The sequence below is a fragment of the Topomyia yanbarensis genome, chromosome 1, assembly GCF_030247195.1.
Source record: "Topomyia yanbarensis strain Yona2022 chromosome 1, ASM3024719v1, whole genome shotgun sequence".
Classification (NCBI taxonomy): domain Eukaryota; kingdom Metazoa; phylum Arthropoda; class Insecta; order Diptera; family Culicidae; genus Topomyia; species Topomyia yanbarensis.
The window spans coordinates 4,003,619-4,024,658 of NC_080670.1; the positions used below are offsets into that span (position 1 = coordinate 4,003,619).

Here is a 21,040-nt window from a genome sequence, read left to right on the forward strand (position 1 = left end):
AATAGAAGCATCGTTAAAGGGAAAACCAAATCCATTCAAGAAGGAAGATAGAAACATGAAAGTATACAACAGAGTTTGGATTAGATGCAGGGGTAAGCATTTATTTACAAATGATATGAGGGCTTGCTCCATGGAAATTGCAGCAACGTGCAGAGAGGGAACACCATTGTGCAACACTAATTGACCTCTCTAATTGACTGCACTGGGTGCGCTACGCTTGAGCTAAAGTAGACCGTGCATTCCTATGTCCGCTGTGCAAGTCATTCCATGCAATGGCAAGTTAGATATGTGCAAAACAACCCATCAATCTAGTACTACGTTGAATCTAAAGCAAACAACAAATGCTAACCTTCCGATCATTGTCCTTGTCGGTCTGTCGCTTCCGTTTCTTCTGCTCTCCAAAGCGTTTCAGCATCGCATAGGTGGAAAAGCCACCACCCTCCACTGTCTGCGTGGTAGTAGATCCGAACATGCTCGGCAAACGGAATGATCCGTATGCTTCCTGCACACGGTTTGATATTATGTCCACCATATCTGTGCCTCTGCAATAGAAATGCCGGAAGGAAAAAAAAACAAAACAGATTAATTACCGAACATAAAGAAACCAAATCAAAACAACACCGATCCTGATCCCGCAATCGACAAATTTTAATCACAGAGAAACAGCTGTTTTGGTTCTCACTCTACAGCCACATGGTTGGCGCCTGTCTGCCCTTGGCGCAGCCACCGAGAATAACTGCGAGAGGTGACTGTTTGAACCTGGAAATCAACTCGCGACGCTATCAGGCGCGGGTTTCGAAAACTGGTCACCCGTTGCATTATTGCTGTAGGCACTGACCAACGCTTGCCAACTGATTGATGGTACGATTCCTGATGTACATATTCAGATTGTGGGGGGTTTGATTTACTATCGATAATGTATGTATACATAAGAACGAATGATGTAAGTGCAATGGGACGTACAAGGTGACTCCTGGTACGTTTTTTGCACGACAAAAGCCTAAACAAACGGTTTACGTTAACAATCGAGGTCTGTGTAAAAATATGTAAATATTTTGCAAGCGTTTGTTTTGATCATTTCTAAGATTAATCGAAGCAGGTTATGCCATTACTTCCAAAGTACACTACAGTATAGAGCATAAGCATAAGAATCCAATTGGAAAATTTTCAGTTCGTGAATGTTTCTGAAACATGCCATACCAAAAATGTCCCAAACTCAAATTATTTAAATATGTTTGCTTATCGAACCCCAATTCGAATCTTATTTTGTTTAAGATTCAAGTCTCTCTGGTAATATTTACAATATCCAATAATTTCGAGCGAACCTAGAGCGATTATGATTTAAAAGCGAAATCAGCATTAGTAACTTTTTGATTTTGTTTTCATCACTTTTGCTGAACAACCGCGATTTTTTATCAGCACCTATCGCACCTGATTGTAAGTGAATAATACTTAAGCACGATTTATATATAGGTGAGTGCAAGCGGCATTCGAATAGAAAGCGAAAGTTCAACTTCTCCTGGCCTTCTTCGATGCGGTGAACACAGTCCTGCCTATGTAGCAAGTGTCACACTTTTCGCAGATCCCCAAAGAGGTCAATGTGATCGCCTTTTGTATGGATCGTTTGGAACAGTTTTATTTCACGTGGCAAAATGTGCGTGTGTCATTATTAGCTGCTGAAGCTAGAAGTTGTAATCGGCCTGTAGTAATTATTGGGCAAGTGAATGGAGCACTTTTCAATGCGCTTTCATTGCTCAGTCCTTTGCTTGAGTTTGATCGAACCGAGTCGATTAACTAGTGGCTGTCATTGGGGTCACGGTTGATCTACATACGAACTAGAACTGTGGCAACTGACAACAACAAAATTCCTATCGGTTCGAAGATTATGCGAAATGTTCGTGAATCGATGCATGCGTGTGAATTTTAAACTGACTAAAAAGTCTAACTATTTAGCAGGTGAAATAATAACACAATAACGAAGAGTAACTTTGTTGACAAGAGTGTGAAATTTCCGGACAATCAGAATATTGTTGGGGATATTATAAAAACGAAAAAAAAAAATCATTTTGGGCTAAAAAAGCCATTAGAATTGCTCCAAAGGCCTTTAATGAGAATCAGCAGGTAGGTTAGGGTGATGAGCCTATTCATATTGTTACGCTACTCTTTTAATGCAATTTGTTAATGCAGCGCCTACTATCTTTGTTCAACGCAATGCAGTTCTACGGTGAAAATTGGATGGCTTCTATCGAACGTATTGCTACAGCAAGTGTAGATCATTGATGGCATGTCTAGAGCATCTTGACTTGAAAGGGTCTTGTGGAAGTGGCTGTTATGCCAAATGATGCCGAAGTACCATGGTGAAGTATCTCTGCGTGTAAATAAGAAAGACTCAATTACACCGTAGGACTAGGATCGGGTTTTTCCGTAATAATTTATCGTCGGCCGGCAGCCAACAACAATGATAACACAATCTGTGACAGTAGCTGACCCCCGAAAAAATGGTCTGATGTGGTCACTAAGCCGATGGATAATTTGTCTAAACTGATATGACATGGGGACAGGAATGACAACGAAGTTTGTCGCATGCTAAGTGAAAACAAAACAAAACCCTTTAATGAATTTTTGTTCGTACGTGACTCTATCGCACATATTTTTTTTCGCTACGTTGTAAGTTGACTTGAAAATCAAGGTCGTTGCAAACGGGGGGTCTTGTTCTATAGAAATTGCATTCATTGACATCTACTGATAAGATAATTAACGGCAGTGCATTCGAATCGCAACTGCAGCTATTTTGTACAAAAATTAAGCTATCCAAATATAAATATACGGAAGCGCATATCAATTACAGTTCAATGGTTTCTAGAAATAAAAAACAACATTCGTGCTACTAATTTATTAACACATCACGTGCAAAACGTACGAGTACCTCAATATCGCCGCTTTACCGCACGTACGCCGGATGGACCTTGTTCTGATGCGCGGCTACTCCGGTTACCGCTAAGCTTTGAGTGTTGAATGATGAGTTCAGATTAGTTTAAGAAGCTATTTGGGAACATAGATATGGAAAAGCATATCAATTACTGACTTCATAGGATCATGACAGTGTATTTCAATCACATGCCACAATAATAACACCTTCTAGTTACGTTCTCACATGTTAGTATACTGTATACTCGATACTCCCGATTCCACTTTATATTTTGACACATCCATGCAGGAGAAGACTCGTGAATCCCCAAATATTCACAAGTAAATACCAACAAATTGACTGAAAAAACTACAAGGGGCAGCCCTATGGGGTTGCACGAACTGTAGACGTAGGACTATACTACTTAATGTAAAATATTTATTTTCTTAGTACTTAGTGTGTGGGAAAAAACACCCGGACCGGTGAAGAAAAATCAAATTTTAGACAATATAATCACATCTCATGTATAGAACAAGCTTTCTAGTTGCTCTCAAACAGATCCTAAAAATTCAAACACCCATGGATAACCCCAAGTTTGTAGATGTGTTTCGATGCCACAGGATTGTAAAATGGTTAATATTACGTCATGAAAACTCAATTCTTCCGTTACAATTTTTTTTGCCTGCAAAATGCCCTGTGTGTATGCAAAGCTGATGATTTGTTGTGATATTAGCATTGATCGGAAAATGCTTTCCAACGCTGCGCATTGCATACATACAGGACATTTTGCAGGTCACCAGAAGCTGTTCATTTTACCACCGCCACATGTTCATTTTACCCACTCGCTATAAACATGTCTCATTTTTGGACATGTTTAGAAATCAAGAATCATGTTTGAAAAAATGTGTTTATGACGAAGTATTTTTACCAGATATGTACAAAACATGTCTAACAAGAAACATAAGGTGATTGTAATATCTCATTCACTTATTAGTTAGAAAATAATGACTTTGCTTAACGTGTTCATTTTACCGCCAGTTCCCCTACCTACCAACACATTCGCCCCAAACATTGAACCCAAACGCACAATGCAAAATGAGTCAACGCTGATGATGATGGGTAGAGCGAAAGAGACAACTAGTACCACCACGACACTATTAGTGCATTTCACCAAAATTCCACGCGGCCTTTCCCGATTGAAAGAAACGGCCGCGCTTAGCCCATCTGTCATAATATCGTGATTTTGCATAGCGAAGGGCTGAATGATAACACATTTTGTTCCAAAAAACAGCCCTGCGTTATGCAACACTTTGTGCAGGTTGATTATACCAGTTGCAAGTGGGGCCAAATTCACCAAGTTCACTAAAATTCCTTCTAAATTACAGAATTGATAAAATTGCTTAGATGAGCTAAACTAAATAATCAAATCCTGTTTTAAAAACTGTCCTTGCGTTTAAACCAAAATGGGATGCTTATTACTACCACTACATTACTTAATTTCAAATAGCAATACATGTGCTAGTTAAACCAAACATTTACTGACAACATTACAGCGGCATTTAGGAAGCAGTTGGAGCGGTCGCCTGTTGGACGACACAGGGTAGCGTCCCTCCACAGCCAGTGTAACGGATTTCTAGCTCAGCTACACTGGCTGTAAAAAACACAGCGCAGTGATCTGCTTCACCAGCCGTTCAACAAGGAACTGAGCGTGTCTGGCCAAGTCCGTTCTTTAAATAGTCGATGATGACGTCATTCATAGAAGCGTTGCGCGCTAGGTACACCAATCCGTCGTACAGGGCTTGGGAAGCGCTATCTTCTGTGTGTAAATGCGCGATATTTTGACAAGGTTGTATATTATTTAATTTTTTAATGCTATGATATCAAAAATTTTTGGGTTTATCTATTGGAATCTATTCTTAGAAGTATTTCGGGGCGATTTGTGCAAAAAATTTGAAAATTTATCGTGAGATGGCTGAATTATATGCGTTTAAAATTGGACCACTTTTCGTTACATACCATTTTTGTAGAATTTGCAGAGTGCACCCCCATATCGAAAACAAAGACGTAGTCCTACGTCAAAAGGCTTTACAGTGATTGGTCACAAATTAAGGTTGCACAGAGAATGGGCAAAAATCGAAAACGAAAAAAGTAGTTTTTTTCCACACCGTTTGTCAGATCTTCATAAAAATCAATCAGCTTATGTAGAATATTGTTACAGTACTTCTGATTAATTTTTATGAAGATCTAACACACGGTGTGGAAAAAACTGCTTTTTTCTTTTTCGATTTTTGCCCCTTCTCTGTTCAACATTAATGAGACCACTGGCTTCGGTGTTTTCAACAATAACGTCTCGATCCCTGTCAAGATTGCAGAACCTTCCTTTGTTTACATAGCTCACCATAGTCAGAAAATCATTGTTACTTTACTTTCAACGCATTACTTCATCCTCACAGATAATCTCACCACAATTAAGGCGCTACGCTCATTGAACCTTTTGAGGAAGGTACAAGAATAACTAGTTAACAAACAAATCTTATCAATTTGCCTTAGTATGGATTCCCGCTTATTGCTCCATGTCAGGTAAAGAGTAACTCTGCCTAAGCTCGGCTCCTACCAGCAGAAGGCGAAAGATTGGTTCGTAAGATTTCAAGCCTGTTTCTAATGACCCTGCCACTTCTAGTTTTCCGATCTGTATATTTCACATTCATGTTCTAAATTTTTATAACTTTCCCTGTTTAGTAATCTTTATCTAGTTGCATGTCGTTAAAAAGTAAAAAATGTGACTACTAGTTGAAACAAAAAATGAAAAAAGGTTCGAGTCTATTACTTTATTGCTCCCATGCACAACACAGTATAATCCAACACGACAGTTCTTAACATGACTGCCATAGCACTTGTAAAAAATTAGTTGACGAACTTGTAACAATTGATCGGCATTGAAAAGCTCTATCCATACCAGAAGTTATTCCAAATTCAAATTAATTCAAAAATTGTCAAAATGACGGGTTGGCCCGGTAATAACTTTACAATTTATTAAATAATTTTAATGCTTCAGCAACCAATCGATGCAGAATAACCAAACTTGTGTTTTGACCAATTTCATTAGTATATTATTGTAAAATTTAATTGAAAAATTAAACTTCAATTCTCGTGGAAGAACTGACAATTTCCTTACATGAGCATGTGCTTCCCTAAACACAGCCCTCAATGAGAAGTCATGTGTTTGGTTCTAAGAAACTGATTTTTTTCTGCAAATTCTGGTCGAGTCCCGAGAGCATCTAGTTACGACTTAGTTGTAAAGGTTCCTCTTAAGAAGCTGGTATCAAAGGGGGAAATGAAGCAAACTATCTCCTATAGCCGGGGACCATTTGAGAGACTGAGAGCAAGAGTGAGTTAAAAATTCACTGCGAATAAAACCGTTGTTTTCCGGTTCATGTACCAGTCAGAGTAAAAATAGGATAGTGCAAAAATGTTTTAAAAAGATAGACCACTTTTGCCCTGAAAGGAGTAATAATCCACTTTAATTCTATGAATAGTTTTAAAAATTATTATCACAAATCAGTGAAAAACATCACCAATATGGGGGGTGGGCGTAGCGTAGTTGGTAAATCGATTGCCTTGTACGCAGCGCACTTGGGTTCGAGTCCCGACCCCGCACATAGGGTTAGAAATTTTTCTATCCCGAAGAGGCGAATGACCTTAAGGTTAAAACCTCTATAATCGAAATAAAAAAAAAATCATCAATATGGGTGTCATTTGAAAGGAGGTGGTCAGTAGACATCGTAAATTCATGATTAACGCCATTTTGAAATCTAGGGTGGCGACTTCCGATGATGAGTAGACAAAGGAGCCCATTATTAACTTCGTTTTGAAATTCAAAATAATGACTTCCAGTTACTATAAAGCAGTGAAAACCAACAAAACGAATCATGGTCTAAATCATGTGAATTCGCATAATTTGTTCAATTAAATATCTAGAAAGATCAGCCGCATTGGCGGAGTTCAAAACACAATGTATTTTACACGCAAAATCTGTTTTGTAGGAAGATCTTTTGGATTTTCATATTTTAAGATTTTTTGAATAATTATGTATGTACTATGACAATTAGTTTTTCATCTTTTAATTGCATTTATGTACATTAAGTTTGTTTTCTATAAAGGTGAGATGATGGAAGTCAGTGCCACGCGCACGCTTTATACATAGACTATCTTGAAGTCAAACATGGTGACCAGAACCAAAAGGTTACAGGGTTGTATCGAAACCTTTGAACTTTTTTTTAGCGAGAGATTGTTGATTGTTTTATTTTCTTTGCTCGACAATACGAATAATCTTGGTAATCGTTGCGATACTGGTAATAACAGAGTTATACCGTTTCGACTATATGATTCTTTCTGATATAACAAGATATTGGGTTTGATTCCCGATCAATATAGGATGTTCACAGATAGGAAAATACCTGAATTGCCTTAAGTTAGTGTTAGACAAGTGACACCCATATTGATGATGGTTTTCAGTATTTTGTGGTAACCGGCATTTTGGATTTCAAAATGGCGTCAATCACCAAATTCCTATGTCTACTGACCAACCGCTTTCAAATGACACCCACATTATGGTTCTCTTTATTTTCTAGTATCCGAAAGTCGCTATCTTGGATTTCAAAATGGCGTTAATAATAAATTTCCGGTGTCTACTGACCAACCGCTTTCAAATGACGCTCATATTGATGGTGGCTTTCATGGTTATGTTGTAAACGGAAGTTGCCATCTTGGCTTGCACTGTGGCATCAATAAACAATTTCTGATCTAATATCTCACGATTTCTGCGGCGTCGAAAAATTTACTGAAATTTCGCCACCTACAGGTCCTAATAAGCGATATTCCTTGCGCCTGTTATGAACCTATGTATTATTTTCTTAGCGCTAAAATAGGTTAATATTTTATACAGAAATGCCCTGAAGATTTTGTTTAACCATTGTTGCGCTAATTGATATTGACCCACTATTTCTGATCTAACAAAATACTTTAACCCACTTTGGCTCTGAACAAAATTGTAACACACTCTTCCTCTCAGCGTCTAATTTATTAGTTAGGTCACGGTTTAATGGAGGGGTGAAAGGTATGGTGAAATATGACGTTTTGTGACGTATGAGGGAGGGGGAGTTAGCTATATTGTTACGTAACATAATAAGAGAGTAATGTGGTAATGAGGCATAGCTGGAGTGAGGTAGAATATACTTTAGTCTGCAATTGCTACACTGTCGTTATACGCTTAATGTTCTATGGGATTCCCTATATGCATGGGACAAGTATGCGTAGAACGGCAGAAAAGTACTTCATTAGAATTCTGAGAAATATTACAAAATTCGGAATAGCTTTCCACAAGAGATAATTTTTACAACGAGGAGAAAAATTGCGTCAGAATTCTGAGCAAGAAAACGTAGGAATACAGAGAAGAATTTCATAAGCATACTGAAAAATATTAATAAGGACCCTGGGAAGTCTTATATGTATCAGAATTCAAAACATGATTCTGTTAGAATCGTGAGAAAATGCCATTAAAATTCAAAAACAGTGCAGGACCGAAATCTGTCGAATGAGATTTTATGTATAAAAATGGCTATATGTATACATGTTTTCTCCGAACAGGGTGTTAAGAAGTGTTCAAAAAAATAATTCAAAACCCTCCTGTAGGGTTTGGGCTCCCCAAATCCAATTCGAAAATGGAAAAATACTGGAATATGAAATCGTCAATTGAACCCTTTGAACGCAGTTTGTTGTTGCGTGTTGAGATTCTTTTTCTCGACAGTGAACTGTTTTCAGTATTGTACCGTGCAACTTGAGGTTCTGTTGGTTTGTTCTCTCTCGCATGAAGTGAAAAATAAGCCGTGTATCCCGGTTCAAACTAAAATGATCGAAAAGTGAACCATGACTAATAATCACTCATTTACTCACTAAAACTAGCTTCTGTGGGTCATTCATTATCTGGTTTTTATTTAATATTAGAGGTTTTTTTTTTCTAATTGATACTAATTAGTGTTAATTGATGTTTTGTATGCACCTGTCGAAAAATTCTTAAACTGTTTATAGAAATACCAATGCAAGCAACTTCGAATTCTGCACAAAACAATATAATTATTCGCCCTTCTCCATTGAACTGTGTTGAAATGAATCAAAAAATAGAATTTACTACACTCCTGATGACACTCTGCAGAAAACGAGGTACCGATTAAATTGGTTGACTCAGGCACAGACATTCAGAAAATGTTATTTAACGATTGAACAATAAACACAGCACTTTCGGTGAAAATAAACCAATTAAAAGGTGCATTCATCATGAAGATTTTTTTTTGCGGAAAATACTAGCAGGTTGTAAATACTGTTTGCAATTTTGCATCATTTCTCATTGATCTTTTAACAAGCTCACCTAAAACTTGTCCATCTGTATTCCAATTTGCCAGTCGCGGCCATCAATCGCTTAACAAGACCCGCGTTAAACACGCCGAAACGTTTCCGGTTTTGGTGTCCTACGCGTGATAAGGTTATACTAGACAGCGAAAGAACCGATTTACAGTCGGCTGACTCAAAATTAAACACACCAGTATGCGCACGATTAGCAACTCGTTTGCAAAAAAAGAAGGAACAAAAATTGCGACGCGCAGTACTGAATGGATTAGCGGTCACACGTCCGATTCACGGGGAGGACAAAGAAGCACGAAGGTTCGATAAGAGCAACGGGTTCAACTATCGCCGGTAAAGTGCTTCATTATACGGGCTTTGAAAATACATTTCATATACGAGAAATTGTGTACTTCCGAGGTTCAAGGTAGGTATAATATTACCGACATCGCAGGTTAGAACGATGATTGATCAAGCTGAATTGTGCCAATTTAGAATGACACACCTACTTGGCTTTATTCGCTGTTTGAAAAAATAATACATGACCCACTTGAAATTGTCATTACCTTCTCTTATTGAAGAAGTATCCCACTACGGCAAGAAACAGCAAAACTTCCACAATTCCAACCATGATGTTGCGCGGTTCTGCTGACTGCACTTCAATGCACCGTAATCTATCTAATGATAGCGAAAGACAACTTCGAGATGACAATCAAATTGGCTTTGCTAAGCTTTCCAATCAACTCCGTCCTCTAACGATAATATTCACAAGCTTTTCACCACTGTGTTGTTATTACAGGACTTATTATTATCACAATTCACTTTCGATTGACATTCATCATTCATGAAGACGACGCCTTCAAACCATGTTCAGTAGTTTCGTATGTGCTACGTAACTTAAGTTCAACCCGCAACTAGTACCGTTGAACCCTTTGCGAAGTGGGGGTGGTACTGTACGATCACGCCACCACCGAACGGAAACACGGTCAACGGCCTGGCACTTGTCCAAATTTTCTTCTGGGACACAGAGTAGCCGAAAAACAGCCGGTACACTGTACTACACGGCGCGGCGTGCTGCTCCCGACACTGACTACACAATAGAGGGTTAACTGTTTGTGCAAAGTACTTCCAAGACTAAGATCCGAACATCTCGACCAGTGAAATGCGACTGAAATTCGCAAGCCAGAACCGCGATTGTTTTGTTGTGGCCCCGATTGCCATTCGCGTACATGTGTTGCTACTGATAAATACTCGACGGCGACGACGACGAGACAAACTGCCGGTTGAGTTCTCTGTGTAGGGATGGGCGAAATGTAAGGTGACTGTCCGGAAGATTTGTGTAACAATAAACCATTCTTGAATAAAGGTTACCGTGCACTCTGAACTTCTTCGAAGGTTTCTTCGTGCATACTGAAACGTTAGTTAAACAGTCCATGATCTATGGCTTTTCTAGATTATCGATTCATGCCGATTCACTTATTCGTCATTAGAGTTGGAAATGATATAATCTGTCCTAAAAAGAAAAAATATTAGTAAAAATACACAAGCCAAACGTTTTCTTATTATTTACTCTTCAGTTACAAAAAGTGATATTTTTCAGACAGATCCTAAATGATTAATTTCAGTGTTAAATTGCCATCTTTTGTGAAAGTTTATCAACATGATCTTCCCTAACAATTGTTCGTCTCCATTCAGAATAGTCCACTTTCGCAGAACTCTCTTGCAATATCTGTGCATCGATGACACGATTACTGCTGTCTCGTATAATAGCAAGCTATACTACTGTAAGCGATATGTTACCGGGTTTTATTTTAGAATGGTTGAATGGCTTTTAGCAGGTCGGTTAACATTCTGTCGTTGTTTTCAGTGCAAACTGCTGTGGTGAATCAACTATCACCATTGACGATGTGATATTGATATGTGCAATGCACTGAGCTGACACACATGAATGAAAGCTAATTGATGACAAGATATCACCTGGAGGCAAAATTAAAACTGTCTGGCAGGATTCTCCTTGTGAATTTAAAAAAGCTTTTCAGAGGGAAAAATCAACAATCGCCAACCCACATCATGGCTGACTTTATATGTTTCAAGACTAAATGCAGGTTAGCAATTACTTGATCATCGTTTCTTCTACTCATCGTTCGCACAACCAGAAGTAGTGCCTTACGTGTTATTGAACAGCAGTATCGGTAAGGTTTGATAATCAGCTAACCAAACCCCAAACAGGTGTCTAGAATAGCAAATGAAATTTAGCCTTTTCAGTTGCGACGTCTTTGCACTAACAGAGATATGGCTCATTGAACATTTTTTTCCAGCCTGAGCACGAGCAATCCTGAGGTGCGATCAAAGTCCTCTCAACCACCGGAAATCCATATCGGTAACGTTGTTAAGTTGTAAGTTGCAATGTCCAACATTTATTTATTCGTCAACCAATCATAGACTACACTCAAAAAATAAATCACTTTAAAGTTACATGAATTTTTATGTAAATGAATATTTTCCAACATTTAACAAATATTACGTGATTCCTATAAACGACATTTGACCAACCTGTAACATCTACTTTATTCACACATGACCTTTAAGTGATAGTACGTTATTCGTTGAAACGAAGCTGACGTGAACTTCCTATGTGAAAAAATAGCTGCAAATTTGGTCACTGATTAAACTATTTCGAATCTATTGAGTTAAATGTTGTTAATTATGTTGTAAGTATTGCTTGCTAAATTTTTGGGATATGCAAAGTCATATTGCTTATCTTAATTTCAGAATAACTCTTGACCAAATTGAGCACGACATGTAAGTGCAAAGTAAAGTCGTTGTTTATCCGGTGGGTAATATGAACTGCATATAAAGAAACCTACATAACAAATTGAACAAAACTGTAATTTAAATTAATCTTTCCTCCGTTATTTCCAAAAAAGGTATTTCGTCAATATGGTTTGGCCCTTTCTACAAAAAACTCTCGATTTTGTTGTTGTTATATTTGGTGGTGATGCAACATTGGAATAGTACCGTTCCGAGCAAAAAGTAAGTTCCGAGTGTAAAAGGTGCCGACGAGTCTCCTGTCAGAGCCAATAGACGGTAAAATAGATTGCACCCAACATACGTTAACCGTGCCGTTCGGAATGCTCAGGATAAACAGGAAGTCCGTTAATAATAGGGACAGCCAATAAATACCTTCCGACGGTGCTGGTTCGTCATAAAGGTGAGCTGATTGTATTATAACTGTTCTTATTGCATCTGATTATATCAATTATCAATGCTTTTTCTATATTTGTAGAGTAGATATTCCGTTTCCACAATTAATGACTATGGACGAATTGAACATCGATCTGTGCAATCTTTATCTCTGAGGGACGAGAAAGGGCTCAACCCCAGCAAGTCATCCAACATGTTAGTGCTATTACCATCTCTATCCACGTTTATTTTGCCATATTTGTGGATCTAATGTACACATCGTCCCATAAACTATCGCATGATACGAGAATTAACATTTAGTGCATGCTAATCTGGTGATCCTTATTACTGTGATCATGTGACAACACTGGTGATCGTGCTGTACAAATGATCGCAACGGCGATTAATACTGGAGAGTCGCAATTGGAACCATTGCACAAACATGTGAGAAACCGTAAGTGCTTCTTGATCTGTGGGTGATTTGTGCACAAACATTAACCTGAACAAAATTACAGGAGGCTTAAATTGCATATATTTCGGACGGTAATTGTATTTGCTACTCGGAGCAGATTAGAAATGCATCGAATTCACAACAATAACCTCATTTGTGGTGATCTTTGTGGTAAGATTTAAATATTGTTAAATATCTGGTGAAAATGGATTATAAAAAAATCAATTAAATTTCAGATGCAGTTCCTTCTGTTGGCAATCTTCATAAAAGCGCTACCGATTTCAACCTATTTTTGTTTGGTGGTAAAGCCGTTACACTAAAACAAATATGCTGGAGCAGGTTTTTATCTAGTGATTGAAAATCATGAATATTCTTATGCACAGGATCTATTTTTTATAGACTCCTACCTTCTTTAAAAAAAGTGATTTAGCTAATTAAAGAAATTGGATTTTGAAACATCTGGGCGTCTAAAGCACACTATTAAAATGTATGTAAAGCCTTATATTCAGTTAATACAATTAGGATTTGAATAAATTGTTATGAACCGATTTTCTTTATTTAAATGAAATTAATTGAAAAATTCTGCATGTACGTCTTCAAATAATTATCACGTTTGGCGTCATGTGAATGTTACATTTGTTTTCACTTAATTATTACGTTTGACTCCATGTATTTGTTACGTTTCGCTTCATGTAATGATTACGTTATTTTCTATTACTAATTATCTCGAAAACACATAACATCTACCTGATGATTCAGATATTGAAGTTGATTTTAATTTACAGGATCATTCGATAAAAAATACGTGAAAAATGCGGTGGATGAGAATCACATATGTTTTCACGTAGAAGCAAAGTGATTTATTTTTTGAGTGTACATTGGACAAACATTTTTTTTCACTTGATAAACACAGAAAAAAATTCCTTCATGAATTTAAGAAAAAGATCGTGACCAAGTTTCTGAAATTAGGAATAATAAACATTGTATTTGTGTTTTCAAAAAACTAGTTCACGCAAAAAATATACATGGCGTTGCATCCCAATGTTTTGTTTAGTTTTCGTTATGATTCTTATTTATAATTTGGGGATACACTGGTGTGTATAAACAATAGCAACTAAAAGAACCGACAGTTGGTCTATGTTCATGATTTCAGGAGCTTGGTCGCGATTTTCGTAATTTCTCATTACGTTACCGTGATATTTTATTCATGAGTCTACCATCTAATTTTTCTTCCGACATGGTAGCTTGATTTCAGAATCTCAATTACGATTTTTGATATTTTAGTGTAGTGTGATTTATGTTCATGATTTTAGGATCTTTGTCACGATTTTCGCAATTTATATGCCAAGGTATCGCTATATTTTATTCTTGAGCATACTTTCGAATTTGACACGTGGAGTAAGCACAGTTTTAGTTTTCTGTCCGGATATCACTCTGAACCTTATAAATGAATAATGACGTTCGAGGTCCTAATAGTTTTCTGATATCTGCTGCTGCTACTGTTATTTTAGGAATCATGAACCAGTTTCCACGAATAGAGTAGAACGGGGTCAAATAGTTATTGGGGTACAATAGATATAGGGCATTATCTTTTTATGTTATTGCAGAGGTCGCTCGTGTTGCGTGAATAAGATATACGGTAAAGAACCAGAGCTTGAAAAAATTTGCATCCCTGCGTGAACTTGAAAGAAAACAAAATTCAATTCATGCCAACCGCGATTAATGAAAAGTTTGGTTCGTTTACCTCGTCATTCGTTCTCCCGACACAGCGCATTCTGGTTCGGACATGTTCGGTTTCAGAAGCAAACTGAATTTTGTTTCTATTCTACCTATGAGAGGGATTATTGAGCAAAAGTGCACCAGATATAGATTACGCAGTTCATTTATGCTCGAAAATGTAAAAGATGCCAACTTCTGCCGTAAAACTGTCCACAAAATCAAATGAATGCTTTGGTTGGTGAAGGAATTTATCTTTCCTCTGCACTCAAGCATTCAATTCTGCATAAATTTTCAGTCAATTGGAAAGTTAATGAATGAGGGAGGCGGTGAATCTGAATGTTTACAGATTTCTATTCTGTAGTAGTCGAATCGGAGCATAAAAATCAAATTTTGACAATAGGTAAGAAGAGTCGTTTACTGCATTGAGATATCGTTTATGAACGAAATTATTGCATAGTCCCGACGCAATAGTTCAATGTTTGGATATTTCTCAACATACAATGTGCTACATGTGATGGAAGAGGGAAAGTCGATTTACAACGCCATGTATAGAAGATTTGCGTTGTGGGAAAACCCGCCTCTTCACGGCTTGGTAGCCTGTCAGCTACAAGTTTTGTTATTCTCTGCTACACCGTTGTTAAAATTAAGCCCCTTCTGAATATCATACCCAAGCATAAGCCTGCCGTACTAAAATCAAATTTGAATTTATTTTTATAGTTTATTTTCTCAATCCAATAACATCTCGTGTTAAAAACTCGAATAACCCGAAAGTCTTAAATAATGGTGTCCGGCTAATGGGTCGAAAGCCTGCAGGCCTCACCCAGGGGTGACTGGTTTTAATTAAAGAGTTATTTGGCCGAAAGCAATACAGTAAAGACCCGATTATATCAGTCCCCGATTTTGTAAGCTTTTTCACTCGATTTTTCAACATAACGCGAAAATTTATTTGATAGGTCAGTCAAATTAGAGTAAATCCTTTCTTTGAGCATATTTTTCTTATCCTAGAGATGCAAAATATGCAATATTAATTTTTTTTTTTGTTTTGCCCCCCCTTAATGGAAATTGATATTAAATTACCTAAAAGAGTCAACGGATCAAAGAAGGTTATTTTAACATTCTGTTTGACTAAAGAACCCTAATAGAAAAATACATAGATAGTAACAAATGTCATTTGTTTATCTTAAATTGAATACTGTTAAATTATTCTTGTATTTACAATGTTTGTTATAATTGGTCTAAACATTCTGTGGATATTTCTCTTCTTTTTAACATGAGCTGTCCTTTTTATACATATTTTTTATGTGTCTACAGCAGTGGCGGATCCAGGGGGAGGGTCCGGTACCCCCCCGAAAATTTTTAACTTCTTGAGAAATTTTAAAATAGTTTCTATTTTAAATTGGTTCTAAATTCAAAATCATTCCAAACCAGATTCAACCACCGAAACTGATTTTAATTAAATGAGGGTATTAAACATTACGTATCGTACAAAGAACATTACAACATCCAAAATTTCGGACCCCCTCCGATTTTTTTTCTGGATCTGCTCCTACAGGAAAATTGAGCAATATTTTCTATACCCTTCATAGAACTCAATAAAGTCTTCAATATTCACAGAGAGAGAATATATATGAAATCAAAATTTCTGCTCCTTCTAGCATGTAGAATTAAGCTATTTTCATACAATAGTGTTAGGCGTAAAACTTTAGAAATGTAATAAATATCGATTCAGTTCCTTTATAGGCTCGAAAAAGAAATCCAATAAAGCATCTTAACGCTGATTCCATTCAGTACAGGTGTAAGCTTTTAGAACTTGCTAGCAGTCGCATAAAAACGAACTCCCACGGGTGTCGAATTCGCGGCTTAAGAAATTCCATCGACACATTTGCCTTCTTTTTAACATGAGCTGTTTTTTCTATACAGCAAAATATTGAAAGTCGACATGCACTCATAATGGCAAGCATAATGTTTTAAAGAAATGTTTATCCATTGTAATACAATTTATTAAGACGTTTCTCATTTTTCAACCTACTGGATATCTTCAATTTAACCTTTGTGGACACTAAACTTCACAAAGGTTTGCAATTCATTTGGCTCGATTGCGCCGATCTGTAAAAAGTTTTATACGGGTGTCTCTTTTCAATCCCTTCTAACTCTTTCGAACCAGAATAAGGTATTTCTTTACAGCCTTGCGCTTGAGCTTGTGCGAGCACCTCTGGCTGCTACTCCGTTATCTGGACTAGCTGAAGTTGCACAGGGAAAAAGTAGATAATTATGCTTGGGAATAGCGAAACATCTTTCAAAATGTGCATGGTAATCCTAAAGTGTTTATTTATCAATACCGGCGCCGGCAGGCCCGAACGTAGATCGCGGAAGGAAAGGGAAGGGAATGGTTAGTCCGATACTTGCTTTTGCTAGAGGCCGTATATACTACTGCGCACTCCACAAGCATCACAGGAGGAGGATAGTTTTGTTAGTAAGAGTATAGAAGTTGGATCTACTTCTCTTCTTTACCGACGCCAGAGAGGTGACTGGACTAGATATCGACCGACCCACCAAACTCATAGACCGGAGGAGCAACGGCTTCCCTTCCCTTCCGAAGGAAGACGTGACCACAGATTTTTTCACCTCAGAAAAATCTCAACGACCTCGGCTGGAATTGAACCCAGGAAAACTGAAATGAGTGGCGGTCACGCTTTATCACTCAACCACCGGCGCCGTCTAAGGTATTTCTTTACAGCCTTCACCAGAATAAAGTATTACTTCAATATTAATTCTTCAAAAGGGCTAATGAGATTTTTGTAAACAAACTTATTTCGCTCATTACTCCGCTGCCGAGCTGAATTTCATGAAAAATACACATGAATCAACATCTTTACCCTTAGTAGAATCAATTTCAAATGTTTCCTGTGTTGAAATTATAACAAAATAAGAGAAATTAGCAAAACAAAAGTTTGTTTACAAATCTTATTAGCCCTATTCAAAAGTTGATATGGACTTTACAATAAGTAGAATCCCAAGAAAAGTTTGAAGAGTTATGTTTTGATGGAACTAGATTTTCATAATCCTTGTTTACGTTTGGATGGGAAGTTCTGAGAACCAAGTCGATTACAGAGAAAATACAGCAGTATTTTTGCAGTATTGATTACCGATTTCTAGCGAGAAAGGGCTATAGACTTAATTATGGTTTCTAACTGAACTATGTCATTTGATGAAGAGGTTTATAAGCAGGAATCTTAGCAATTGAAAAGTGAACAATAGTGGTTATCAATTTTACAGGTTCTTGAGAGCGATGATTTTTGAAGTCATGATTTTAGCTTGCCTATTTGAAGGGTTAAAAATTTACAGATCAAAGAATAATAAAATTAATGAAATTTGTTTTATTTTTTGCAGAAAGCTTTTATCTTTCTGGGATTCCCCGTAGATATTAGTCGGTTGGGCTAACGAAAACAATCTATTAGATAGACCAAAGTTAGGAACAAGGGCCTGAGGATATTCTTCGATTACATTCGCTGTTAAGTTATCCGGACCACCAGTTTGTCAGAATTGACCATTGATTTCAGCAGGACGTTCCCAGCGTATTAATTTATACAAAGACTTGAACACCTGCAAAGATAAGCCAAACCTGAAAGACAATGTTCTCGGGTATCCCTAGGTAACCGAAGCACAGCCGACAAGAATGCTTCCAGAGAGCACCGCTAGAATTGGACCGGAGCAACCAGCCCACTTTTTGCGATTGCACTTTACATCTCCGACAAACGGAGAAAACGCGAAAGGGCATACATGCTGATGATGAACGGCACGAATCACGCCATTCTGCGTCAAAAGCGTTCAAAGTCGCACTCCAACAACAATACCAAAACAACAGCAATGAGAAGACGTTGCGCCGAGTGGACTTCTCCTGCTATCAGTGGGTATTATAAACAGTAACAAAAGAAAGCAAAAAAAAACACCAATACGAATCAAGTGGCATATTATCGTTTGGCGCAAATCGTTCCGAACATCTCTCGCATTGCGAAGCACGGATGAAAATGAATGTCGGGCGGACCACTGATAAGCGTCGAGTATGTGACCTCCTTGGTTGATCTGCGGGTCATATTGGTTTGTTATGATACCGGCACCAATAAGGAATCACTGCACACTTTAATGGTGATGGGTTAGTTTACGTTTCATCAGGTGTTTTCAATTTTTATTCTGGTTATTAAATTTAACTATCAGAACAACAATTTCAGCATATTGTGAGGTACTTGCATTAATACCATTATACATGATTATGTATTTCCCTAAAAAGATTTTTTCTCTGTAAAATCACACATTGGCAACATGAAAAGACATGTGACGATTTTTGATTCGCAATTGCTATGAAATGAAAGAACAAAAAGAAACCATATACGTTGACGAGGACGCGCGTAATCTGACTTTAGACAACTCGAAGGTCCAGCTTGGCAACTAACGGCAGCAAATAAAAAAAAAAACAGAACAACGTGACTCTTACTATGATCATGCGTAAAAATAGTCGTTTGAAGCTGAGTGTTTTTTTTTTGCTTCTGTAAGTGCAAGTCCAAAGTGCACGTCAGGATTGATGTTGTTTACAAACTACCAGTAAACATGATACCGATGCCTGATTCAGCATAATGCACCACCCGCTATTCGAGTTTATTAAACGTATAATCTTATCGCACTTTTTCCCCGTAGCCATTCTACAAATCGGTATAGCTTCGAAAGACGGGTTGGCAATAATATCGAGGGTGCACTCAAAATAGAAAGCAATCAACCACGGTAACGGGTAAAGTTCACTAATGGTCGATTTCGCACATGTTGGATGGTGGGACTGAAAAAATGCTGATTAGATTAAACGGATATCGCAAACAAAGGTAATGATTGGGATCAGAAGCGTTGATTTAAACGTTGTCTTTTTAACTCTTTTCGTATTGTAGTAGATTAGTGCGGAATTTTCTTTTTCATTTGTTTCAGTGGTAGATAAATTTGAACTGTCTCCAAGTGCTTTGAATATAAAAATGACCTTGCCGTTGTACCTTTTTGTTTCGGTGGGTTTTCCCTAAAAAAAGAAATTGACAACACACAGTCAAACGACCTTGGTCATGCACATCTATACATTAAAGCTTTCCTACTGTATACTGGCCTTAGTGTAGTACATAGGTCAACAGATAAGGTGCTGATCTCATAAAGCCATACGTCGTCGTATGTTCGAGACCCGACCAGGAAGGATTCTTAGCACATACCTTGTACACGATCTTCAATTTGTAAAAACTCTCCAAAATGCATAATGTGAAACGTTCCAATAGGCTAAAAATAAGTACTTTACCCTATAAGTCAGATATCTTATTGGATTTTCACGACGTTTGCTATTTCCAAGACCAATAATTTGATGAGTTTCCAAAGCAATCATCTACAAAGGCTGTCGAAATAGAAACGGAACGTTGTTTAGTAGTACCAAGAATTTGCTTTGATATTGCCTACTGCAAAAAAGCTCTTTCAATAAATAATTTATTATTATTATTACTTTGAATCCAAGGAACGGTGATACGAAGTCATTTTTTTTCGTGAACAACTTTTATATCTTTTGCTATTTTGTCGTTGTCAAGGCGGCCCCAATTGATTGGGTGGTAATGACGATGCCTTTGGTCAAATTCTGAGTGAAGATAACTATGTCAGTAGGCTGTTGAAAACCAACATAGATTTTTTCCAGTATTATTGCTTCTTACTTTTCAAAGCAAATAAAACTCATTCCAAAGCAAAAGGATACATAAAAGAGCAAAAATAAAATGAGCATGTTTGAACTTTATTATCAATTTTAACTTATTTAGTTAAACAATTTTCTAGCATAAGTACTATGTACATGTACTGTCATCCGCCGGTCAAACCACAAAATGAAATTGCAGTTCCCCCCTGGCGTTTCAAGGGGTCAGCGACTGATTTCATAGGTCATTCGTTCTATGTTTGAGTCAGGAAGAATATTAAGTGAGAAGTGGGATATCTGCACCTAGTTCTGCTGTTACCCTATATGCACTAAAAATCGGCTGCGAAGTCTGCCGAAACAGACGATCAAGTACTGCAATGGAATATAGTAGCAATAGCAAGGTTTTACTTTGAAGTTTCGAAGGAGACGTTCCAACCCCGGGTTAAAACATAACAACTGCTTGAAATATTTTGACGTACAGAACGTGTGAAAGCCATCCCTGAGGGGCATCCGACATATCCTGATGTTGACACCTTAACGGTGACGCTACGTGAACCAAAGCAGATGTACCGTTTGAATGGTACATTCATGAGTTTTTTTTTCAGTTTCTCCGGGTACTGGAACAAACCTAATTTTGCTTTGCTGGCAAGATGTAAATCGAAACCATTTGAGTAAATATATGCCT

At 37.5% G+C, this 21,040-nt stretch overlaps 1 protein-coding gene and 1 long non-coding RNA gene across 5 annotated transcripts in view; one reads left to right on the forward strand and one right to left on the reverse strand.

Moving 5' to 3' along the window:
• The window catches only part of LOC131676652 (glycerol-3-phosphate acyltransferase 1, mitochondrial), a 34,398-nt gene that overhangs the window by 12,928 nt on the left and 430 nt on the right, over positions 1-21,040 (reverse strand). For 2 of the 4 annotated variants that reach the window (XM_058955870.1, XM_058955869.1), the window contains exons 1-2: positions 683-834; positions 350-542 (exon numbers count right to left, since the gene is read on the reverse strand). In XM_058955870.1, coding sequence (XP_058811853.1) covers positions 350-542; positions 683-819 — 330 coding nt within the window. In that variant the 5' untranslated portion in view covers positions 820-834. Of the gene's footprint in view, positions 1-349; positions 543-682; positions 835-9,870; positions 10,489-21,040 lie in introns of those variants that run through there. The other 2 variants (XM_058955871.1, XM_058955872.1) reach the window with 2 other exon arrangements.
• Positions 12,304-13,455, forward strand: LOC131676653 (uncharacterized). The gene is made up of 4 exons (XR_009303212.1): positions 12,304-12,515; positions 12,591-12,941; positions 13,003-13,109; positions 13,175-13,455. It is a non-coding gene; the product is annotated as an uncharacterized LOC131676653 (long non-coding RNA).